Source organism: Crinia signifera, chromosome 5 (assembly GCF_055691185.1).
Source record: "Crinia signifera chromosome 5, ASM5569118v1, whole genome shotgun sequence".
Lineage (NCBI taxonomy): Eukaryota > Metazoa > Chordata > Amphibia > Anura > Myobatrachidae > Crinia > Crinia signifera.
This window is the reverse complement of record NC_139221.1, coordinates 244,557,994-244,584,880: the sequence shown is the minus strand read 5'-3', so window position 1 is coordinate 244,584,880 and position 26,887 is coordinate 244,557,994. Positions and strand designations below refer to the sequence as shown.

At 40.2% G+C, this 26,887-nt stretch overlaps 1 protein-coding gene across 6 annotated transcripts in view; it reads left to right on the top strand.

Annotated features, from left to right (window-relative positions):
- The window catches only part of KCNH8 (potassium voltage-gated channel subfamily H member 8), a 323,204-nt gene that overhangs the window by 232,730 nt on the left and 63,587 nt on the right, over nucleotides 1–26,887 (top strand). For 3 of the 6 annotated variants that reach the window (XM_083188768.1, XM_083188765.1, XM_083188769.1), the window contains exon 8: nucleotides 10,944–11,021. The exons of 2 other annotated variants lie outside the window; for them this stretch is intronic. In XM_083188768.1, coding sequence (XP_083044894.1) covers nucleotides 10,944–11,021 — 78 coding nt within the window. The remainder of the gene's footprint in view (nucleotides 1–10,943; nucleotides 11,022–26,887) is intronic. One more of the 6 variants, XM_083188766.1, reaches the window with a different exon arrangement.

Below are 26,887 nucleotides of genomic sequence, written 5' to 3'. Positions count from 1 at the left end.
TGGCCGTTAGATGGTGCCCAGTGGGAGCAAATATAGTGTTACTGTATTCACAACAGCCACTGACACTGACATTACTGTTACAGTATGTTATTTCCATCATTGTGCAGTGCTGATAACTGATTTATATATTATTCTGGTACTTATATGTTAGCCGGGCGCCTGGCTACGCTACGCTGATAACGTAGCTTTGGCTATGTTGTCAGCGTAGCCATTGGCGGTGGGCGGCTACGCAGCAGGCGGGCGAGTGGTGAGGCAGCGGGCGGGAGGGCGGGCGGTGAGGTGGCGGTGACACGGGCAGGTAGGTGGGCGGCGGTGATGCAATGCGGCCGCTGGGGGAACATCACATGTTTTCCCGACTCACCCAGCTGTACTAGCCAGCCACCTTTGCCATCGATGGTCACCCCAGCCACCTTTTCCATCGATGGTCGTCATCGATGGCAAAAGTACAACTGACCATTGATGGTGTATAAGTATCCAATGGATGACCATCGATTTTTTTTAATCATTGATGGTCATCCAGGGATGGCCATCGTTGCCTTTGCCATCGATGGTTACCATTGATGGCAAAAGTGCAACTGACCATTGATGGTGTATAAGTATGCAATGGATGACCATCGATGTTTTTAAACATTGATGGTGATCCAGGGATGGCCATCGTTGCCTTTCCCATTAATGGTTACCATCGATGGCAAAAGTGCAACTGACCATCGAGGGTGTATAAGTATGCAATGGATGACCATCGATGGTTTTACACATTGATGGTAATCCATGGATGGCCATCAGTGCCTTTGCCATCGATGGTTACCATCGATGGCAAAAGCGCATCTGACCTTCGATGGTGTATAAGTGCAATGGATGACCATCAATGTTTTTACACATCGATGGTCATCCAGGGATGGCCATCATTGCCTTTGCCATCGATGGTTGCCATCGATGGCAAAAGTGCAACTGACCATCGATGTTTTACACATCGATGGTCATCCAGGGATTTTTTGTAAACATTGATGGTCGATGGCCATCCCTAAGCGCTGGGACTGTCATGGCAGACCCACGGAGAGCATATCCCCACTATCCACATCATACCCCCACTATCCACGTGGGCGTGGAGTTAATTTTAGAAAGTGAGGCGAGCGTAGCGAGGGTACGTGGATACGTCGCTGGGCTCGCTGCGCTCACCACGCTTCGGGCTTGGTGGCTCGCTGCGCTTGCCACACTTTATAATATTAACTCCACGCCAACGTGGATAGTGGGGGTATGACGTGGATAGTGGGGGTATGACGTGGATAGTGGGAATATGAAACATTATGCATTAACGTAGCTCAAAATACGTAACTTACGTAGTTTACGTAAGTTACGTAGTTTACGTAACCAGCATAGTGGTGTATTGGTATTCTCAATACACCACTACGCAAACTACGTAACGGGCGCCCAATTAACATATAAGTACCATTATTCTAATATCATTCTATTTTCTAGCATTCTCAAAAGTTCTGGAAAGGGGTGCTTCCTCTCTGCCACACTTAGGATAGCAGACAGATTAATAGTGGCACATTTACTAAAGCTTCTAAATGTGAAAAGAAGTGATGTTGCCCACAGCAACAAATCAGATTATGTCAATAATTTCTCATTTGCATTTTCGAAAATGTTAGATAGAGTTGGATTGGTTGCTATATGTAACATCACCTATTTTCATTCTTTAGTAAATTTACACCTCTCTTTTTCATGGACTTGGATGAGTCACCACCTCTTCATATAAAGGATTAGGCTTGTTTGTAGATCTTCATCTTTACTGCTTATTCTAGTTTTACACATATCAGTCCGGCGTCCACCGCTCTGGGATGCAAGGGACAGCCCTGGGCTTCATCCCTGGATGGGTGAAGCCTAGGTGAGGAAGCCTCTTTATTAGGAGGTTTCCCCACTCCCCCAGGTACCCTGTCCAGGGCTGACCAGCCACAGTGCGAATGGTATGGCTGGGAGGCTTACGTAAATAGTGACCCCCAGCTGTGGCATGACACCACTGGCTGTTCGAGCCCAGTGCTGGTTCCAAAATATGGGGGACACCCAAATTTTTTTGTCCCTTGTATTTTTAGATAGAGACAAAAATGTACTTCACAACCCACAGCGCAAATAGTGACACTCAGCCCAGGAGATACAAATAAGCCTTCACCAAAATAACTGTTGTCCTTGTATTTTTGGAACCAGCACCGATCCAAGAGCCTGTTTCTGAAATTAGGGGACCCCTACACATTTTGACCCCTATATTTTTGAAACCAGGACCAGTTCAATGAGCCCAGGGCTGGCTATGCTCAGCAAGGGGGACCCATTGCTGTTTTTTTTTTTTTTTAAGCATTTATTTGGACAGAACCATGCATAGATCTTACTGATCTGTGCATGGTTTGCTTTGTGATTTTTGGCAATGTTTACCAAAAATCACACCCTATTTAATTTGCGAGTTGTATACTTTATAATGGGAAAACATCTGGATGCGAATTGAAGTGTGTCAAAAATTCAACAGGTCAAAATGTGTGGCAAAAAGTGTGATTTTTACCGCTATTACATGTGCGATTTTTGGAAAACATGCTAATTCAGTCTTTTTTGTAATTGTTGTGACCCATTGGATTGCTATTATTCTAAAAATAAATATGTTATTAGTACAATGTGAATATAAGACCTATTAATGGTTCATATATCGGGATGCAGTCAATTTGCCGGCGGTCGGGATCCCGGCGGTCGGAATCCCGACACTGGAATCCCGACCGCCGAAATCCCGAAACTTTCTCCCTCCGTGGGTGTCCGTGACACCCATAGAGGGAGAATAAAATAGCGTGCCGAGCATAGCGAGGCACCGGGCCCGCTGCGTGGCGAGCGCAGCGAGCCCGCAAGGGGGGGCACTCCACGTCCCCCCCATGTCAGGATTTCGGCGGTCGGGATTCCAGTGTCGGGATTCCGACCGCCGGTATTTCGACCGCCGGCATTACATATCGGATCCCATATATCAACTAATGTATAGGAATACTTACCTCCCCATCCCTTCCTCTACCTTCCCCAACTCTCTACACTTACCACTGCAGTGATCATATTCACCAGGTGCAGGGAGAAATGTAGGATTTATAGAGGAGAGCTCCCAATTGTTGGATTTTAGAATAAGTGTGGCCAGCCCATGAAGAGTGTAAAAATACCAAGTAAATAGCATGTACATGGCCAGAAATTACAGTGAGCCTTTTGCTGTGGCAGCAGGTCTGTCTGAGCTGAAGAAATTTGGGCACCAAAAACAATTAGTGAGTCCAAATAGCACTTTCTCAGAAGTTGATAACAATGTGATCTTCTGGCATCCCTTATGTGTGGCATCCAGAATTTTTAGAAAAGCAAAATGATTAGATGATGATTACATTATGTGCTGTCCACCTCCTGCTGTTGTGTGGATGTTCCAATGCTGCACTCATCTCACTTAAGTGAGAATGGCTTTAACCATATCACATTTGTCAGGTACACGTCCTCAATGAGCTTCTTTACCATCAACAAGTTTCAAATTGGATAGCTCTTCCTCAGGGAGGGAAAGAGGCAGCAATGTAAGTATAAATACATATCTTAGTAATTAAAAATAGAAACATTGACCTTTACTCTTAAAGTATCCCACACTAACAAGGTTAAAAAATTGTAACTTAGACCAGTGGTTTCTAAACTCTGTACCTAGGCACCTTGGGGTGTTTCACTACACCTGCAAGCAAAATTTTATTGCAATATTCATTAAATTGGGAGTTTGATTTGTGCACCTGCAGCTTTGACTTTGTATGCAGTTCTACTGAAAGGTCTCTGCATGGTCGCACCTCTCAATTGATGTGCACCCCAGGATCCCTGTATACCTGCAAGAGTGTCTTGTGTTGGTTGTCCAGGACCAGTACAAATTGTTTATGGTCAATGTAACGGGCAACACCAGTGCTGGTGGCCATCAATCACAAAATATAAGTTCATTTATTATTTATATATGAATGTCTATGTAAGAAATGTTTGGGCAAGGTTTGTGTTAAAACAAATTTGCTGCTCTAGGGCGCTGTGATTCCATTTGAGAACCATTGACTAAGGGGGGTATTAAATCTCTATTGAAATCTTGGTTTTGTCGAGAACCTCTTATTTTTTAAAGAAATATTAGTCTTATTGCTATCGACTGCTTTCGACTATTCAATCCTTTTCATCCCAACTGACGAATTTGCCTCGACAGTTTTAGTTTTTAGTTTCTCGACTGTCGTTATTTCTTACTTTCAACTTTTTTACCATTTTGTCGATTTGTAGTTTAGAAAAATGTCATGAACATGTCAATGTGAAGTTGTCAAATTGGTTTTGACAGTTTTCAGTCATAATTACAACAATTTGAATTAGACAGTTTTTTTCTGTCGGGAGCAGTCTACGTACTGTACATCAAAATTTTGATTGATTTGTATTCTCTGACCTCTCCAGAGTCCTGCCCCAGATCCTGGTCCAGGTTCTGGTCTCAGTTCTGATCCTGGTTCTGAATCTGGTTCTGGTCCCAGTTCTGGGCCCGGTTCTGGCAGTTTATGAAAATAATTGTATACCCCCTTAGACTTATTTTATACAAATTAAGTTATTACATTGAGGGTGAGAGGTTTCAATCTTAAAAATGTGTTCAGACCGCCCAAAAAAATGCAGTTTTCTGACTTTTGCTGCGTTGTCCAAATGCATAGAAGGCCACAACATCTATAGTTGGTGCTGTCTATAGAAGCCTATGGGCTTATTTCCATCATACATCCTCATAGATGGTTCTGAAGTGAACCTGCTTACCTTCTGAGCAGATATACCATAGGCACAGTAGGATGGCCACACATGCCCAATAGCACTCTGCAGGGTAACTCTCAGGTAATAAAACATGAATTTCACACAACACAAAGGACAGCTCTTTTCCAAGCTGTTCCTAGCTGTTCTTTGCTTAAATTTAAATGCGTACAGCATTAATTCTGAAATGCTGCACAATAAGTGGCTGAATATTTTGCATTCAAAATGTGATGCTTGATATATCCCTCCCTCATAAATCCTACATTACAAATACAGAGCATCATATAAGGGTGGCTAGTAACAAGCCCATATACAGTACAGATGTGGCTTCAGCAGCACCTCTAGGGATGCCAGGTCCTGTGCGACTTGACTGCACCAAGGGCCAGATGTATTAAATGTGAAAAGTGATCAAATGGAGAGCAATAAAGTGTCAGCCAATCAGCTCCTAACTACCATATTATAGGTCATGTGGGTGGATTTTCACTCTCTGTTTTATCACTTTTCAAGGCTTAGTACATCTCCCCCTCATCTCCCCCTCATCTCCCCCTCATCTCCCCCTCAATTTTCATGAATAAAAAAACTGATAGATTTCACTGATTAATTTTGTGTGTGACATTTGTATGTGTGTGCAGTTGGGTCTGAATCTATGTAGGAAGTGCTGAGATACACTGGCTGCGGCTTTTTCTCATCCACCATCTGCAACTTTGTATGTGGGTAAAATTAATTCCTGTGGGGATAATATTGGATCCCAGTATCCCTAGTACACTTATGGACAGTGGCAGCTTCAGAGGTGAGGCTGCAGCACAGTTTGAAATACAAATAGGGGAGCCACAGCAACTGCCAGTTAGTCAGTTTGGAATAACAGTTAGTGGCAGTTGGTGAGGCAGTCCTATTTTAATTTTGAAATGAGCTGCAGCTCCCCCCTCCCCCCCTCCTCTGTGGCTGCCACTGCTTATAGGTCTGTTTAACAGACAGAGTGAAAATTGGCACAAAACTTAGCTTTTTTCAATCTCCATATTTAAGTGCAGTGATAGCATTTGCAGTAAAGAGCTGTCCCAAAGAGATTTCAAACCTGTTTTGCATTTGCTAGAGATGTGTGCATGTCTGCAAACTTGCGGATGAGCATTAGTGATATCAGCCTGAAGCTTATCAAAGAAGCAGATGGGGTGAACAAATTGAAGAGGGAGATTATGGGGGAGCGGCAGCCACCGGATGAGCAGAGGTGACGAGACGGCCTTGACCTGGAGGAAAGCTTGAAGAGAATGCCTCTTCCCTGTTTTCCTCTATATCTACAGGTACAAAGGCACATAGCACCATCTAGAGGTGGCATTATATCTGTCAAAAAAGATGAGGAATGTGTGAGGACTGAGAAATGAAAAGCTAAAGAAATCAGTGATGTTTCTGAACTTTTCATGTAACTAAATAGAGTGAAATAAAAAGTATGGCTTTCTTCAGCTACAATGCTGGAGAAAAGCAATAGTTATGTTTATTAAATAGAACAAATGGAATGTTATTTCCTGGCATCTGTGCAACTTTTTAAGACAAAAATGGTGCACTATTTGGTGCCAAAGTCAGATTGCAGCATCTCGCCCCATAAGGCATATGGACGCATTACATACATGCATTCACTGATCCATCGCAACAGCCATCCGATATTTAATATTTTTTGAGCTGCAGGAGCTCTGCAGGCTGTATCTATAACACAGTAGCTTCTCTTTGTGTTTTACACTGAGCCTGGCTGATTGTGCAGTAGGGGAAGCTGCAGCGTGCAGCTCCTCCCAGGAAGTAATTATTGGGCTTAGATAGAAGTGGCCAGTTGATGCTCCACTGACTGCAGCAGCTGTCAGGTGTGTGCCAGGGGTGCCGGGATTGCTTTGATGTTGGTAGGGTCAGCTGGCATTTGATTTTGGTGTTCGACTCAAAAGCCTGGGGAACCGCACACTCTTCAAGCATCAATTCTGGAGGGCAGGGTCTGTTAATAGTATATAGATATACTCCTCATAGGTAAGCAACAAAGCCATCCATTGAAGATAGGGACCAGCACGCTCAACAAGAAATGTAAACACGCAATGATTGTAAGCTCTATTGAAAAGTAAATACTTATCTGCCATGTAGGCAGCATACATATGTAAATAACAGCAATTGCCCTGACAGGCCGTTTTGATGATAATCCACCTTACTCTGTAAAAATCTTGCGTTTGCCTCTGGCATTAAGGGAACATCTGTATGAAGTATAACATAATATTGTGTAAAAAAGCAAGCACAAAAGTGTAAGAATTAGTGCACTAATGTGACATGCCTCAAAGCCATAAATAACCCCCTATGTATTCATTATTAAAAGGAATTCCTTTTATTAACTGGGTAAAATATGAATGAACACAGCATTACCTCTTTGCTTAGCCCCTGAGGTTAGCTAGTTTTGAATTTATTGCTTTTTGTTGCTAAATGTCCAATTTAATTATCTGCTTCACTTCATTAACATTCTTAATGGTAGTGCTCATTCTTTTATCATAAACTTGAGTTGATATTATGGTTGATTTTCATTTTATGAACTCAATTGAATACCTTATAGACATTATGTTTCAATGCATTAGTAGGATCCTAGCCTGATTTATTTATTTGCAGTAAAATAGATTATTTTTTTCCCAAAGACTAAATGTAGTGATTAACGCTAATTGATTATTCAAAACAGTTAAATACATTACTTTTAAAATGCTCTGTATTCTCAATCATAGGCAAATGATGAACTTAAATACACTTGTCTAGATTTAAAGTATTGATTGTTCAATAGAGAGACACTTTCCTGACAGCATAGCAAGAACAAGCATAGCCACCATTTGTGGCTTTACCCTATATGTGCATACACTCTGTACAGTTTTTTTGAACATTATTTGACCAATTTCATTCATTTTGGCCCTAGTGAATGATATTGGTCCAAATATCTTTCAGTGTATATACAACGAACAACGAATAATGATGAATGATGATTCGCATGCCTGCCAGTTGTTCATCAAGGTTGTTCGTCAACTGTAAATGTAGCTCAATTTGGATATCTTTCACAGGTATCCGCGTCCCCTCGCGGGCTTCACAGGTATCTGCGTCCCCTCGCCATGCTTCGGGCTCGGTGGCTCGCTGTGCTCGCCACACTTTATAAAATAAACTCCATGCCGACGTGGATAGTGGGGGTATGAAAAGGTCGTAGGACGTGTACCGCTGCCCCTCGCGGGCTTGCTGCGCTCACCACGCTTCGGGTTGGCGTGGATAGTGGAATTAACAAGGTCGACAGCTGTTACGTCGACTAGTGTCATTGTGAACAGGTTTAATAGTGTACCCCTAGACCCTACTAAATTTAGATGCTTTAGCGTCTAAATTTAGATGCCCCCATCTTAGCGGTTTGCAGGGAGTCTGGATTTGGACTTCTAAATCTAGAATTCTAAATTGCCGAGGTATCCGGTTCAGGGAGTCTCTGGATTTAGACGCTTTAGCTTCTAAATTGCCGGGTTGTCATCGGTGCGCAGGAGTCTAAATTGCCGGGTTGTCAGCGGTGCGCAGGACTGCCTATTTCACTGTGGAACTACAAGTACCACAGTGACCTGTCAGCGCTGGGCAGCGTGCGCTGCTGCTGCCCAGCGCTATGCTAATAACGTAGCTTACATAAGGAAAGCAGCCACGCGCTGCGCTGAGAACAGCTAGAGCGGCACGCGCACAGTTAAACAGAGCGTCTGGCAGGCTGCCAAGTTTCAGACACAGACTGTGCGCGCGGTGGCGCCGTGAAACTACACAAGTACCAAAAAATGTACAGTGTGTATATACTCTGCTTTTTATTATGTATGATTATAGACTTTACTAGCAGTTTCTAGTGTGAAGTAAGTATGAACAGCTATTACAAAAGTGTGTTTTTTTTTATTTTTTAGAATAAGATGTTGCTCATGGACACCAATCAGGTTCTAGCTTTAATCATCTAGAAAGAGCTAGATAAACAAGTACAATCTGATTTATTGCTATGGGGGACATCTCCACTTTTGTAAACCCGCACTTCAGTAAATATCCCTTGTAAAATACTGTATTTTTATAATAAAAATAAATACTGTATATTATCCCCCTATGCCCCTATCTATACTTAGACAATACATAGCAAATAGTTGGCTCTATTATTATATTTGGCACAATAGATTTCAGCTGTTGACTGTATCGAGATACCTTTTTTAATAAAAGATTCTAAGTCATTCATTCAAACTCCCTCTTAAATAAACATTATATAAACTAATAAACATTTTAGAATTTAAAATTAAAATTTCCAGTCATAATAACTAACATAGTGACTTCAATTAGGCAAAACATTTTCTACTAAAGTTGCTCTTTAATTATATACATTTTTAGATTGCTTTCTCTTACTATTTCCATTATTTTTCTCTTAAAAACACCGTAGCTTTGATTGATAAAATGTATAATCAGCATTACTTTACTGTGATGAATGAAAAAAAAGGGGAAAATACCAAAGCAATATAATTTTTATGTCAAAAAATAGGACAAAAATGTCCTGACTTTTTGTGGTGGATAATACAGGAAATGGGTTACTAAGATATCTTAGTGACAAATATAGTATGCAGTTTACAATAAGTATTACAGAATGTAGGATTCTGAATAGTGACTGTACATTAGATGAGCTTTCATCCCATCCCCCTCCCTCTCATTAATGAAGGTTTTCAGGAACAGCTGTATCAGTTAGTGAATGAGTTATCCTGACGTCAATATAGCGGATGAATCATCCGATTCCTGACTAATCCTCATTTACTCTTGATAGAAAGAACATCTATTGTCTGTATACTCAGCAGTAGGATAAGTGAGGGAAGCTGACATGGTCCCCAGGAGGCACAAGAAACCCTGTAAACTGTGCATTTTTTATATAAATATATATATATATATATATATATATATATATCTTTACTAGATATTTTGTAATACAGTATAATAATTTATAATATATAGCATGAATGGTGAGACTTGTTTTCAGAGATAAGAGGCACGATAATGACAAATATTTGGGATCCTCAAATTGTTGTTCAATGTCTAAATTAGTGGCAACCAGGAGTTTTATCATGGACATAACAAAATTGGTTTATGTACAAGCATTATAATATAGTTTGCACTTGTATTACACCTCTACATATTTAAATTAAGCCATGCATGCTTTTTCATCTTTCATCTTATAAGTTATCGATTATTATGTCAAGTGGTAGAATTATTGTAAGAGGCAGGTAAAATTAATCCAGGATTGCTGGCATACTTAAACCATGAATCTCTTTTAAAATCTCCTTTTGAATAATAGTGCAGTCCATATAACATATATTTGCTATTTGCTCATTGGACCCCCCCCCCCCCCCCACTGGCAACACTTTGTTATATTCGTGGAGTGAAGTTGGTTACCGAATGGAGAATTCAATTAAGTGCCAACTTCACTCACACACCCTATGTCACTAGCTTTTTAACTGTTTAACTTCACTCCAATATTTCAGACATTCAATGTTAAGTATTCCAGGATTCTATGTGTACTCTGTATGCAGTAGGAACCAACAATGATAGTAATTTAATTTTAACGTATCAGGGAGGTATTACTGAATAACTTCTATATGAATGAACTAAGGAGTTAGGAACGTGGATAAACACTTCAATAAGGTCAGTGGCAACCTGGCCTTTGCTTCAAGTGTTCATACAGTGTCTCCACTCTCCTTCTTTGCAGAAGCTGCACTAAACTGTAGGTGTAAAATTTTTGTAAACATCTTTGTGAATTTCATCTGGGAAATATCAGGATTGTTTAATGCAACCAACTCCAAACATGTTTCATTTTCTTCCACCTATATCATTCTCTACATGTAGTTGCCAGAGCCCTATATTTCATATCACCAAAAACATTATTTAAAAAAAATTGACCTGGTATTGTATTTTAGAAATCAGAAAATGAAAATATATTTTGTTTTCTTTTTTTTTTTTTTTGAATAGCAAAATATATTATATATATTTTAATCCCTAACAAATAATAAGATTACATATTGGCTACTTATAAACCATTAAATGTCAGATATAAAAAGACTAGATCCTTATTACACTACTGTCATCTTTTTTCCCTTCCTGTTTCTCTGGGTGTATTCACAAAGAAGAAACAAATAAGTCCGGGAAGTGGATTGTTATGTCAAACGCCATTGAATCTAAGGCTCTAAAAATCCACCCTAAAAGTAAGTGCTTATTTTATCCTAATTTTTATATACACTTAAGTAACAATTTGGCCAAATTATATTACATGATAAAATCTGACAACAAATCCTTAGTACACTTTTTTGTGTTTAGAATTTTGTTTACATTTTAAAGCACTATACAATAGTACAATGCCATAGCGCTTTTTGGGAACATACTCACTAAACATAATTTACAAAAACACCCAAATGATATGATTTAATACCAAAGTGTGCAATTTCAAAAACAATTTTGTTTATAATTCTATTTTATAATCTTAAAGTGAAACAGTGAATATACATACTGTAGAACAAAATAATACAATAATATGAAATCAATTTTTGTTGAGAGACAAAGTATAACCTACAGAGCTTAACCTACTGTAATGTAAATGTTCCTTTTATTTTTTTAATTCATATATATCTATATAGTTCCAGTATACGGTGTTGCACCGTATAACTGGGAATAGTTATAAAACAAGACTATTTTTCTAGCAAAGAGGTAGAAGTGCATGTATTAAATAAAAAAATTATACCATTTCATATATCAAAAGTTTGAATATGAAAGTGAATATAACATTATAATTTTCAAATGAATCCCTGAGTAAAAGAATTTGATCAGAGAAGTTATATTCATTAAAGTACAGTAAGTTCAATAAAATAACTTCTTCAGGCATTTGTTTTCAAGTACAGTATGCATTTGAGGGAGAAACCATTTTCTTGGGAAAAAAAAGTAAATATAAGCTTATTAAATTACAGTTTTGCATTTATATTATTGTAAATATATATATATATATATATATATATATATATATATATATATATATATATATATATTCTAGGAATGAAATTATGCATTTAGGAAAAAATAAATACTGTTTTAATCTGGAAATGAAAGGTAGACTTTGTGATACACATGGTCATAAAATGTCGGCCTACTTATACTGTACGTAAATGTCAATACGAGTGGAATTTTTGCGTCTTTCTACACATTTTAATATTTAATGAAAAACATAAAGTAACATCTGTATGTGACATAGTTACATAACTTATTTACAGGACAACATGATAGAAATTGGCAATAAAAATACACACACACATGCAGTATATATAAATAAAAACACACAGAGGAAGCAGAAAAAAAACTATTCATGGCAGGAGCGCCAGATGCATCTACAGTTTAACTTGAATTTTAATAACTAAGTTGGGAACCTTAAATGTGTTAAAACAATATTTTTTATATAGCTGTGGCAGCGCAAACTCCATTGTTAAAGGCAATTTTTGTTGCCATCATGCAAATAAATCAAATCAATGTTGTGGCGCTGCAGGGAGAACATATAGAGTAAAAAAAACATTATTGAAAATAGTTAGAAAAAATGCATTATTTTATAGCAATAGCTGCACTGATCTAACCTCTGCTTTTCCTATCTCATTGTGCATTATCGGTGTGGTGGCCACTGAAACAGTGGTATTCAGTTACATTGTTGACATTCAGAATTACGAATGATGATACCCAATTTTAGAGTTAGGGTAAGTGTAAGTTAAGTTAGGGTTCGGCAATAATAAGAGTCAGATTTCGGTGTTGGCTTAGAGTAAGACTAAATGGAAAATCCCATTGTTTTAAATGACAACTGTTGATATTTACAGTGTCGACATTCTAGCAATGTAAACGTTATGTCAGTGTGAACATTTATCATGTAGCTATTAATCTATCAACAGTCTGAAATTACTTTAGCCAAAATATGAATCAACTGAAATAGAATATTTTTTTTAGTTAAATTGTACTGCAGTGACAATGCAATAATCAGCTTTATCTTGCTTATCGGATATGGGTCATTGGGTTGACCAAATTAATGTTGACATACTTTGGGTTGACCACTGACAGGGTCAAAATGTCGACACAAGCATTAGTTTGACATTGGGAAGATCGACCATCAAAAGGTCGACATGGGTTTTTCGTGTTTTTTTTGTTCTTAATGTCGATACTGTCGATATGGACACACTGTGTCAACTCACCATGCTTCAGGCTCACTATTTTATTCTCCCTCCAAGTATTAGTGGATGGTAGGGCATGAAATACTGCCTGTTGGCACATGTCGGATCAAAAATTTGAAAATCACATGTCAACCTTTTGACTGTTCACCTTCCCAAAAGTCGACCTAATGCTTGTGTGAACCTCTTGACCCTGTCAGGGGTCGACACAATGTATGTCGACCTTGATAGTGTGGACCTAATGACCTTATACCTTGGTTATCATGGAACAATTTATAAACTGGAGATTCTCAGTACTGCATCTAGCATTTCTACTACATGTACTAATACCAGTCATGTTTTAATGGTCCTGCTACTGACATTGACTTACATTTTAACCCCTTCCCGACATTTGACGTACATTTACGTCATGGCCGGGATGTACTTCCCGGCGCATGGCATAAACGTACGTCATGACTTTAAACTGTCACCGCGTCTATAGACACGGTGACAGAGGGACGATGGCTGCTGTCCCTGACAGCAGACATCTTCCCTCGTAGCCCAGGGGGGGCAGCGATGCCCCCCCCCCCATCGGCGATCGCTGCGATTGGCTGTTCAAATGTGAACAGCCAATTGCAGCGTTTTCTGTGTTCTGTGTATAATTTTGTCTCTGCTGCCCCCTAGTGTCCAAAAAAATGAAAAGGAGGTTGAAATAATGATGGTAAAATAAAGTAGACATATGGTCTTTGTTAGTTATTAACTATTTTGAGTGGTATGATTTGTCTCACAAGCAGAAAATTTAACATTTTGCAAATTGCTAAATGTTCAATTTTTTTACGACATTTTGGTATTTTTCACACAAAAAAACTGACTGTATCGACCAATATTTACCACTAACTTAAAGTACAACGTGTCACGAGAAAACAATCTCAAAATCACTGGGATAAGTAAAAGCAATAAAAAGTTATCCCCACATAAAGTGATACATGTCAGATTTGAAAAAAAAGGGCTCTGTCAGGAAGGCAAAAACAGGCTGCGGCGGTAAGGGGTTAAGGCATCACTGTCTAACTCTCAGCATAGATCTGTCACATCTGAAATAGGCAAATTCAAAGAAGAAATACTATGGTATGGAATCGGTGAGCAGTGGTAATTACCACAGGCTAATTACCACAGACATATTCAGTTACAGCCAGGGGTGCAGCTAGATATTCGTAGGTCCCTATGTACCAACTGATGGTAAAAAATGTATATTGCACATATAACTTACACAGTATAGATGGGCCCCCTTCAGTATAGAAGTCCCAAAGCAGCTCCACCCCTTGCACCTATGGTAGTTATGCTCTTGGTTACAGTCCCAGCAGCCCATGATATTCTGAAAGGCTGCACTATCAGTAATGCAGATTTCTGTTCAAACTTGAGTTAGACTCGAACAGAAATCTTAGTTATTGTAAGTGCCTTTTAATACAATAAGCCATAGCTCCAAAATCTTTTCCTGAATCCTAAGTGTTAATGTGGATTAGCAGAAAATTTACTATGTGAGAAAAAGGGTCTACAATTCAATAGCCTCAGGCATAAAAGCACAAGGATTTCACCCTTTTCTATGCATGTAACTTTACTTATGCTACTTGAATCTGGCCATTATGCTGAGCAAAAATAAATACATCTTTCTCACTGAGAGTGTGAGAGCGCTCATGAGGGTGTCGATTGACAGGTCTACTCTGCCTAGATAGACAGTCAATAGGTCATCAAGCAATAGGTCAACACAGACAAAAGGTTGATATAGGTCAACAGGGTCAAAAGGCAGACACAAATAAATTTTTCACCTGCGGACATGGACCCCCAATTAATGAACCTCTTCCCGTTACTTTACAATCAGAAACAACAGTGACAGAACAAAACTGGGTAATAACAGATGGGTGCTAAATGACCTCCCGACAGTAGGGATCCCAACTCACAGGGGCTGTTCTCCCTCACTACCTTGTCAGAGTACTGGCAGTTTGGATTCCGTTGTTGGTATACTGACTTTCAGAATCCTAACTGTCAGCCAACTATAACACAGCCATAACAGACAGACCTAGAGGTTTGCTCACAAGACCTTGGTCACAAGCTTACCATATAAAAAACTATGACTATTGTGATGTCCCAAAGAAACACAACAGTAGAATTCCCTAACACTGGAGTGCATTGGTTGTTAAGCTACTGTATGCATGTGTCCTGTTTGTCATATACTGTAATAGCAGTATGGGATGCAATTTGCCATGGTTTTGTATTAGTAAGGCATTCTGGAATTTTCTTACATGTATATTTCATTAAACATCCATCCTACTACCTATAAGAGGCTGTGCTGTCCATCTGTTTCATTTGCATGAAATGCCATCTTGTTGCAGCATTAAGATGAGATAAGTCAGCTATATCTTTTACTAACCAGCTATCTGAACTGCTGCTGCTCTCTGTTTCATGTATTTGCACACATCGCCATCTTGCTTTAGTGACATACATGATCTGATGAAAACATAAAAACAATGGGCCTGATTCAGACCCATGTGCAGATCTTCAAAAATTGCTAGCAAGTGATTTTTTTAAATCTATGCATGCGCACACTGGTGTCTTGCCATGACCATAGTTTAAGTAGTGACGGGAATGGAGGTGACCTGTTCAGTGCAGTGATGGGGTGGCGATGGACTACTGCAGGGCTGTAATGTAGCATTTTGTGGGAGTGGTCTGGACAACTGCCTTGTTGTCTGAATTGCTTGTAGGGAAGGCCACAGTGCCTGTGTGATAGCAAATGCAGCCATTGCTACTGAAACATGGTCCTCCTGCGGCTAGTTACATGGTCCTCCTGTGGCTGGTTTCATCTCTGGCTGCCCCCTGTGAAGCCAGAGGGCAGCCAGAGATGTGTGAGTGTTTCGCTGTAAAGCAAAGCGCTCGCACTTCAGCAATGTGCCTGTAAAAATTTGCAAGCGCATCAGAGACGAGACCCAGCATGCGGGGCAGCCTTGTCCTGTGCTGGACGGCCACCCCGTATTCTATCACTGGGAGTTGTAGTTTTGTGATTTAACACAAAACTACAACTCACTCTCAATCAGGCCCAATATCAGGTCAACGTATGTAAATGATATAATAAGCATAGCTCCCATGCACATGTCCTACAAATCCAATTAATGCTGGGTGGTAGTAAAATATTCACCCTGTTTGCTCACTTTCATTCTAAAATATACTATACCAACAGTAAAACACACCATTGTTTCAAGAACCCAAAACAAGAAAGAACAACGGCTCGTTTGCTCATCTCTAATAAAAAATGTTTACTGTAGCTACAGTGCTTATCCAAAACATTATAATGTATGAATAATTTAAAATACATTTCAAAATAAAATCATTAGACTTTAAATATGAATCACTTAAATAAATGTAACAAAAACCTACTTACAAAACTTCTATGCAACAATACTGATTCTGATTTAGGTACACTGTTATTTATTTCTCTCATTTGTTTCTTAGTTATCCACTGTCAAACTGTCACCCTAACCTTCCTGGTACAGTGCCAGGTTTTAATCATTTATACTGTATCTGCAAGTGTTATTTTGCTCCTTGTAATGGGCTTTATTTTGCAACAATGATCAACTGCAGACTATTTTTTTATCCTATTCTCTATACAAATATAATCCTCATGGCCTTTCCCGCTGTTGGCAGGTCATGAAAATTATATTATTAAAATATGCAGCCTTGGTTGTAATCTAGATAATAAAATGATAATTATCTGTAATGCATATTTTATGATGAGGGTTGTAGAAAATGATGGTCCATCAAAACTGTACTGTGTGTGACATACAAATAAGAATTTAGTGTCCTTGGAATATAATTTATACTGTACTGTATTTTGCAAGTATGATCTTGGTTTAAAGGTCAGGACTAAAGTACAGGTAATACTACTACACTAGCTATTAAATAGACATATACTGTATACAACCATCCTATAAGTTGGAATAACATTAAGGGGGTATTTTTTAAAGCTTGGAGAGAGAAAACATTTTGAAAGTTAAAGTACCAACCAACCAGCTCCTTTTCAAACAAACCCTGTAAATGATAAGGCATAAGCTTATTGGCAGTCACTTTATCTATCACAATTGCATCTCTCTAGCTTTGATACTGTTAATACCCCCATAATCTTTTTTGTCTTTTAAGAAGCAGAAAATATTGTATATATTTTATCGGTTTATATTTGGTGTGCACAATTTTGTGGTGCAGACGGCTGAGAAAGTTTATCAAACAAACTTTTGGGGCATGGCCTGTACTCGCAAGTCATGACGGGGAGGACTCCAAACCCCCCCCCCAAACCAAGGGACACAGCTGGCCCTAGGTGGGACGCGGGAACGTCCCCAAAAAAGGGTCGTTAGCGTGGAAAATGGGACAGTTGGGAGGTATGACATTGCAGTCTCACTTGTTGATAGAGCAGTAAAATATGTTACATTCCTTGTTTAAAGGACAAGGAAGACCATCATTTGACATTAATATAAATGTATAAACAGTGCCAGATTAAGCCTTCGGGGGGCCTGGGGCACTTTAGACAGGGGGGCCCCCTTGCGCTTGTCATTACTGGCCGCAAACTGCATGGGGGAATATTACACTGTCATAACACAGAGTAAAGGCAGTATAAACTTGGTCAATGGGTAACTTCAGGGGATATATATTATATATATATATATATATATATATATATATACATACATACACACACACACACACATACATACATACATACATACATACATACATACATATACACATACATACATACCATATGAAAAGCCTGTGTTTGTCCCTTTGCACCTTACTCTGTAGGAGACCTCACAGTCCCAGTGCTGCCTCTGATTAAAACCCTCCCATGACTAGGCTGCTGCTGCTGTTATCCATGGGCCTGAGAAGCATGTAATGAGCTCCACCAATCAGAGCTCAGCACAAACAACTCAGCCTCTGCCCTCTGGTGCAAAGTGTCATGGGACTTAGTCAACTCCCAGTAATGCACTGCACACTTGGCTCCCAATGCTCAGCACCATTAATCATTGTCACATTGGCAGATAAGTGAAGCTGCACCACTACCCCACTCCCATGCACAAAACCTTTAGCTAAAAAAATAAAAAATAAATGTTTTTTTTTTGAAAAATACATGCCAACCACAGGGGGCCCCTAGCTAGAGGGGGGCCCAGGGGCACTGACCCCTTGTGCCCCCATTATAATCCGGCCCTGTGTATAAAAGCATGTCTGTTGCAGAGCTTGGAGATTGCCTGAAATAGCTGTTTTTATATTGAATCAAATACAGTATGTCCACTCTGCTTTTCTTTTTTTTTAAATAGTTTTTATTTGACATTTTTTTCCCTTAAGACATAAACAAATCAATACATACATACATAGAAAAGATACAAGAAAAAAAAAAAAAAAAAAAGGAGAACAAGATTAAAAATAAAGAAAAAAAAAAAAAAAAAATTGCCTATACATCATGCCAATTTAGTATTATGATAAAGTACATAACATATATGTTTACTTTCTGCCTCTTATATTCCTATGCCTCCTATTTATTGCCACAACCTCTCTAGACCACCACATTTCACTCCAGTTCTTAGCCTTCTACTGCTATATATCCTGGGTATACCCATAGTGTGTCTTGATGTTATTTAAAAATCATTCTGGGCCTCAACAGTCTTTAATCTAGTGGGGGTAACCCATATTGGACATCTTGGAAAACCAAAAAAAAAAAAAAAAAAAAAGATAAAGAAGGAACAATCCTGTGTTCTGTGTCTATCCGTGATAATGTTAAATAGGACTCATCTTTCTAAACTTTTAAAACTAAAATAGATTACCTCTATACAATTTTCTACCTTGTGTTTTATATTGTGTTTTTAGGTGTAATTTTTATCCTATCCAATAATCTAACTGTGTAAATCTATAACGTTATTGTGCCTTATAATGTTTAGAATGTATCCAAACCCCCCAAATTTTATAAAATTTCTCAATATTTTTTCTTGTGATATAAATCTCTCTCTCGTGCTTAAGAACATCGTTGACCAAGTTAGTCCATTCAATTATACTAGGGGCTTTCTTGGCCATCCATGTTCGTGCTAGACATACTTTTACTAGTGAACCTAAAATAATAAACAATTGCCTCATATCACAGACATCACCCCGTTCGACCAAACTCCCAGTATCAAAGAGAGAGGATTGATTTCCTGCTGGGGTATCCCAAGACAGCTCATCCTTCCTCCGACCTCCAGCCAGAATTTTTGAACCTCATGGCATTGCCACAATAGGTGCCAAAAATTACCTCCACTTTGTTTACATTTAGGGCAATGAGCAGTCTCGCTACCTGAAAATTTACTTATTTTAACTGGAGTTAGGTAGGATCGATGGATGATATTATATTGAATTTGTTGTACCCTTAATGAATTGGTAGAAATTTTTATATTACCCAATGCCTTCTCCCATAACTCAGTTGTTAAATCTGGTATATCCACCATCCATTTATTCATAAGGGATTCGAGCTGGTCCATCTGAGAGGTGTCTAATATTTGCTTATAGAACTTGGAAGTACACTTTTCTTTACATGTTTTCCTAATAAAACTTTTTAGTGGATTATCCTGTATCTCCATATGGGATGTTTTAAAATAGTCCTCTAGGGCACTCTTCATCTGGAGATAGCAGAAAAACATATTCGTACTTGCTCCAAATTCTTCCTGAAGCTGATTAAAGGGTTTTATTTTGTTTTGATGCATAACTTGACCTATAGTTTTAATACCTAACCGATCCCATTTAACCCTACTTTGCTGAATTTCCGCTTTTTCCATAGGGCCCCATGTGAAGATCGCTGTATCCGGGTCTAGCCCTTTATAGTCCTGATTCTCACTATTCCATTTCCATATTTTTATGGCTTGGTTAAGGATCGGTGGGTGTTTTTTCCGGCACTTATTTGTGAGAATGGCCTGTATGGGTGAACAACCAGGAATAGCCATCTCAACCATTTTTAGTAACTCCTTCGATTGATCTGACTCCCCAAACCACTCCCTCAAGTGTCCCAATTGGGCAGCAATATAGTACCATTTAAAATCTGGGTAAGCTAGACCGCCCCGATCTCTCGATCTCCTAAGTATGTCACACCTAATCCTGGGAGTTTTGTTCTTCCAAATAAACGACAATAGTACCCCGTTCAGTTTCCTAAAAACCGAGTTAGTTATATAAATGGGAGAGTGTTGTAACACATATAATATTTTTGGTAAAACAATCATTTTGATTAGATTGACCCTACCTATAGTATTCAGTGGAAGTTTCATCCAATTTTTACATCTTCGTTTAGTATCCTCTATCAATGGCCATAGGTTAAGTGCGACATACTCACGGGGATCAGCAGAGATCATGACACCCAAGTATTTGAATCTATCTACTCTGGGGATATAGCTGTCCACATTATAAGGGTCCTCTATTTCACATCCCGTGGCTCCCACTAAAAGGTGAGATTTATCCTGATTTATTACCAGGCCAGAATATGACCCGAATTCCTGAAGGGAAAAAAGAACCTGAGGAAGATCTCTCTTATAATCAGACATACCCACCAATAAGTCATCGGCGTATAACGAGACAAGGCCACCCACCTCCCTTCCTCCCCCCTGTGCCCTGCACAGGATATTTCTGAGTTTACACGCAACAGGCTCAATGGCCACAGCAAATAAGGTGGGGGAAAGCGGGCAACCCTGTCTCGTACCCCGGTGCAGAGGGAATGTGTCTGAAACAAATCCATTAATGGAGACTCTGGCAGTAGGAGATTGATAAATCGAGAAAACTCTGTTTATAAATCTAGGGCCAAAACCAAATGTTTCCAGAACATTTCTCAGATAAATCCACTCCAGGGAATCAAAGGCCTTATTTGTGTCGAATGAGGCCAGGGCTATCTCAGTATCTGCTACATATCCAATCTGCATATAAGTGAATACCCTGCGTAGATTTATTGCCGTGGACTGGCCCCTCCTAAAACCCGTCTGGTCCACATGTATTATTTCATCTATCACTTTATTCAGTCTTGCTGCCAGAATTGATGCATATATCTTGGCGTCGACAGTCAGCAATGATATAGGTCGATACGATTCTGCCCTAAGTGGATCCTTGTCTTTTTTGAGTATTAATGTGATAACCGCCTCTGTCATTGACTGGGACAGGGTGGCCTCATTCTCCATTTCCCGATAAAAATATAGAAGCCTCGCAGCCAATGTGGCTTCGAATGCCTTGTATATTTCCGCAGGGAGGCCATCAATTCCTGGGGCCTTCCCCGCCGAGAGCCCCTTTATTGCAGCCTCAACTTCATCTAAGCTAATCGGGTGTTCCAATAGTTCAATGGCCTCCTGGGATAATTTGGGGAGCATAAGATCTTGTAGGTATTTTTTACATTCATTATTACCCACATTAAACCTAGTCTTATATATTTCCCTCAGGTGAGTCACAAAAACCTCTGCCACTTTAGGAGTTTCCGTGACTATTTCACCAGTGTTAGTGACGATTTTGGGGATTACATTTGATGGTTTATCTGATTTAGCTATATGAGCCATTAATTTACCTGCACGATCACTGTTTAGATAGGTTTTATGGGCCGTACTTAGGAGCCTTAACTTTGCCATCTCTTGGAGATGTACTATCCAAGCTTTTTGGGCTATCAACCATTCCCGTCTACTGGGTTCGGATTTGTTTAATATAAATTTTTGTTCTAGTTTCAACATTTCCTGCTCCAATAACAGCTCTGTCTTTTGAATTGAATCTCTGGCCTGGGCGATTTTTTTTGATCATAATTTCCCTTAAAAAGGCTTTAAAGGAGTCCCACACTATTATAGGTTTTGTGGAGGTTATATTAATTCCAAAATAGCCATCTATATCCATTTTTATATCTTCCAGATCTCCCAGCCGAGACAGCCACACCGGTTGAAATTTCCAGTACTGGCTACCTCGGCAGGTCTCTGGATCCATCTGTAGTATGAGTGGGGCATGATCAGAAATGCCCCTCGTTTTATAATCAATATCTGAAATCTTGTTAAGTAATTCTCTAGAGGAGAACACCAGATCTATTCTAGAAAAATTATCAAATGAAGGTGAGTAGCACGAGAACTGTCGCCTTGCTGGATGCTTTTCTCTCCAGACCTCGTACCATCCAACTTCATCCGCAAATCCAGCAAGAGTAGAATTCCCAGTCTGAAAACCCCGTCTAGGCCTCCAAATATCCAACCCATAATCCATCACTGAATTAAAATCACCCATGCAGAGAAACAGATTATCTGGCCTGGCTGCAATAAATTCCAGGGCCGCCCGTACAACATCAAATCTAAATGGCGGGGGTACATAAACCGCTAATAGACTCAACCTTACTGTATTTACTATACATTCCAAAAAAACAAATCTGCCTTCCTGGTCAATTTGGGCCGTTATATGCTCATATACCACCGATTTTTTAATCAGGATGGACACTCCACGGGAGGATGAGGTAAATGATGCATGAAATGCTCTAGATAGCCATGGTCGTTTTAGGGATAACAATTTCTCCCCACACAAGTGTGTCTCCTGCAAACAGATTATATCTGCCTCCAAGGCCTTACATTGCTTAAGAACCAAAGACCTCTTGATCCTGTTATTTAAGCCCCGGACATTCCATGTCATAATTCTAACCATTTCTTAGGTTCTTAACTTTTGCAGGAGAAGCCTTGCTCTCAGGACCCAAATATACAGATAGCACTCTCTTGGAGATATGTAACATACTTATAACACTGGAAGATAACAACCTCAATAGGAGACATATAGCTTCATAGAACCCAAACTGAACATGTATATCCTTATTCGTCAACTTCAATAATAAGCAATTTTTCGTACAGGGCTGATAGAACTGCATGATACTTTTGGAGGCATAGGCAGAATGCAAACAATGGAGACAATACAGACAAAATACACTTAACATAAGCCCCCCCACCTCCCCCCACCCTGTATAACCTACCAAAAAAGGCATACCTATATCCCTTCTTGTATAACCCCCCACCCCTATTTCTTTTCCCTAGGAGCTTTAACTTGAAAACCACGCCTAGCACGGCGGGAGCCCCGGGCACTTACATAGAAAAAATACTCAAACAGAAAATGTTAGCTCATCCAGCCCTCCACCTCCACTGGTAATACCCCAAATCTGTCTTGTTTAATTTTCTAATCCGCAGCCATTTGCTTTTGAGCAGGATATATTGTATCCAGCCATCTGGCTGCATCACCTGCTGAATTAAAGAATTTCACCTCTCCCTTATCAATCACCCTAAGTTTCGAAGGGTACAACATCGAATATTTAAGGTCAAGATCTCTCATCCTAGCCTTCACATTGCGAAATTTTACTCTATCTCTCTGTACTTCCTGTGGGAGATCTGGAAAGGTTGCAATCTTAATCCCGTTATAACCAAAATCAGCTTTATCCCTAGATAGCCTCAGCACTTTATCTCGATCTTTATAATGCAGGAACTTTGCTATTAGAGTGCGGGGAGGACCTCCAGGAATAGGTAGTCTGGCCGGGATTCTGTGGGCCCGTTCAATAGAGAATAACGGCGAGAAATTCTCTAGTCCAAGTTCCTTTTTAAGCCAGTCCTCTAAAAATTTCTCCGGCTCTCTACCCTCGACCCGCTCCTCTAAACCAACGAAGCGAACGTTATTCCTCCGCATACGACCCTCCATATCTGTAAATTTGGATTTCAAATCGGTCAGTTGGCCAGAAATGACCGCTACTTGGATTTTTAATGGAGCCACAATATCCTCTGTGGATGAGACTCGATTTTCCAGCTCTGTAACTCTGTCTCTAATTTTTTGCGCATCATCTCTGATCAACATCACATCTGCTTGCAATTTATTAATCTGCTCAGCCAATCGTACTTCGCAGTTATTCACTGCCTCCAAAACCTGCTGCAAAGTAACCTCTGGGACCTGTACTTGGTTTGCAGATTTAATAGGTGTTGATTGCGATTTGGAGGGTGTAGTTTGTGGTGTGGCTGAGTGGGAATTATTCGAAGCTTGTGATTGCGTTTGTGAGCGGGCGAATTTTTCAAGGCGGGCCGCCGCGGTATTCTGGCCAGTCTTTCCCATTGTGCTAGAAACCCTAGCAGGGTAATGTCTTTATATAACAAAGTGCAGACACACTGTAAGTTAAGGGCAAGCCAGTTCAATTCCAAGCTCAATCTGTATTAAACTCAGCCGGTTATACTCCTGGGGGTGACAAGGAGAAGGCAAGTTTTGTGGAGAATATATTCATATGCCTGTATGCAGGATGGTGCCTTCCTGGGGCTTCCCACTAGCCCTATCCTGAACACAACGTACAGCAGGACACTTGCACAGATTCTATTGCCTTCTAACTTTAATAGCTCAAACAGGCAGTGTCAAGCAAGGAGGCTTTCTCCCACCTACTACCAGTCAGCACTGGTGCCGGTTAACAACAAGCAGTCTCAGTCCATACCTCCATGGAGGGCCAGCACGATCCCCTCTACCTCCTCTACTGGGGGAGGGGGGCCACTCACTCCTTTCCTGCACTCCGTGCGCTAGGCTCCGTCTCTCACCCGGAGCTTAATCAGCACCCTCCAGCGCCTCCCAGGCAGCGAGTCTCTCAGACTGGAGTCCTTCCTCACCCACTCCGTCCGGTAGCAGCCCGGCGCCTCTCCTCTGACACCACACGCCGCCTCTCACTCGGCGTGCAGCAGGCGCACCTTGATGACGTCGTCCTCCAGCACCCGACCCTCCGAACCGGCACACTCGCGTTGCCACAGGAGTTATCTTCGGCGGCTACCGTCACCTCGAGCAGGTAACTGAGGGTTTTAAAGTTGTTTGCTGGCCGCGGTAACAGCACTATACACGGGCAATCACCTCATAGAAGTATCGGCTAGAGAGCTCAGAAATGTGCCGGAGCTCCCACAACCCGGTCTTACCCACGCACCGCCGTGGTCACGCCCCCTCTCTCCACTCTGCTTTTCTAACCTCTCTGCAGCATGCCACTATTAGCGGGGAATTTTTCAGTAGCAGACTATCAGAACTATTCTGCAGAAATGCACTATGCAGATAGGTTGATTTATACACTGGAGCAGCATCAGTTATGTCACAGCGGTTGAAATATCAACCTTTCACCTGTATTATGTTCTGTTATATGTAGTGGAGTGGGAAAGTAAAACTTTATCTTTTAACTGAGCTGTTATGGAACAAAGTGTTTCACTTTCATGGTACACATCTGAAAATGTTGGGGACATCTGAAGTGCAACTCCTTCAGTAACCACATTTCAAGAATCCATTATACATTATGTAGTTGTATCCTAATTATTTTATTTTAAACCAGAGGGTGAAAACTTACTTTACTATTGATCATTGCCTCATTTAGTTTAGTTTCCCACACAACAATGAGACACTTTTTCTTAAGCTGTCAAATTGTATGTTTTTAATCTCCGATTTCGATCGGATGCACGGACCTGTGAGCATCATATTGGAGCTGGAGATCACATGTGCTGCCACAAGGATTTTATCGGATCCCGTCGCACATGCTGGGAAGTTGACGGGTAGTGCAATGGGATTGCATGTGACTTCTGCCCTTGGAGAAGTCAAACAAGTGTATGGGGGCCTTTACATGTATCATTAAAGAAGACAGAACATTTTGTGTTCAAAGGAAAACTAGTTACAAATATTATGCTGGCATTCAAATTTAAAAAAATATATATACCCAGATATTTATTATTTATTTATTTACAGTTTCTTATATAGCGCAGCATATTCCGTTGCGCTTTACATTTGGAAACAATAATGATTAAACAAACTGGGTAGATACAAACTGACATGGAGGTAGGAGGGCCCTGCTTGCACGCGTACAATCTTTAGGGGATAATAGGATGGATACATAAGGATAGAATTCCATAGCATGGCAGTCCCATCAGATTACAAGACAGTCCTGATGGTACTGGAGGTTGTGTGGGGGTCCTGAATATGATAAGCTTGCCTGAAGAGGTACGTTTTTAGGGAATGCTTGAAAGTTAGCCATTATCATGTTCACACCAGTACAGATGTGTGTCCACATATGTCTACCCTTACATCATGCCAAATACTGTAGCCCTATTTAGCATGCCTTGGTCTTAGTGACATAGGCACACCAAATCACTAAGCTTCAGTTCCTAGAACACCAGTGGTTCCCAAACTGCTTTGAAAAATGTGCTGTAGAGTATTAGTACTTTTTCATGGCCTTCCAAAGCCAAACATTTCTTATTGAGAGATTCAGCAAAAAGTTATTCAATTAAGTAAATCTTACTCACCTGTTATCCTAAGGTTCAGTGTTATGTGGTGGTGAAACGGGTTGTGCTTCTGTTTGTCCACAAATTTTATTATTGGCAGCCATTAGTGCTGTTTTTGCCAATCATATTGCTTTGGTTGTGACCCAGCAAACTGTGTCACCCCTGCAAGTGCTATGCGGCACTCCAAGGTGCTATGCCATTTCGTTTTAGCACCATTATAGTATATTATAAGTGAACAAAGCTGCAGAACTGAGGAAAAAGTTGCACAGTTGAGGAAAAAATAGTAAAGTTGATGAAAAAATATAAAAAGGCGGAAGTGCTGGGCCTGTTGCCCAGCAATGAAGTCCGACATTGGGCATCGGAGGAGAGGGGTGGCTGACGTCACATGCCGGGGTGCTTCCTGATTGGGCATCCCGGGTTTAAACTTCCCGGCCGCCCTCTGCACAATGCCGGTGATTCTAAGCACAGTACTTGCCTTTCTACCCTCCTGTGATCTGCCATTTGGTCTGATTCAAGGGTCTGGCCTGGGTTCTGGTATCCCTGGTTTTCACTTCAAGTCCCCTAGACCTTGCCTGGACAGAGATAAATGCT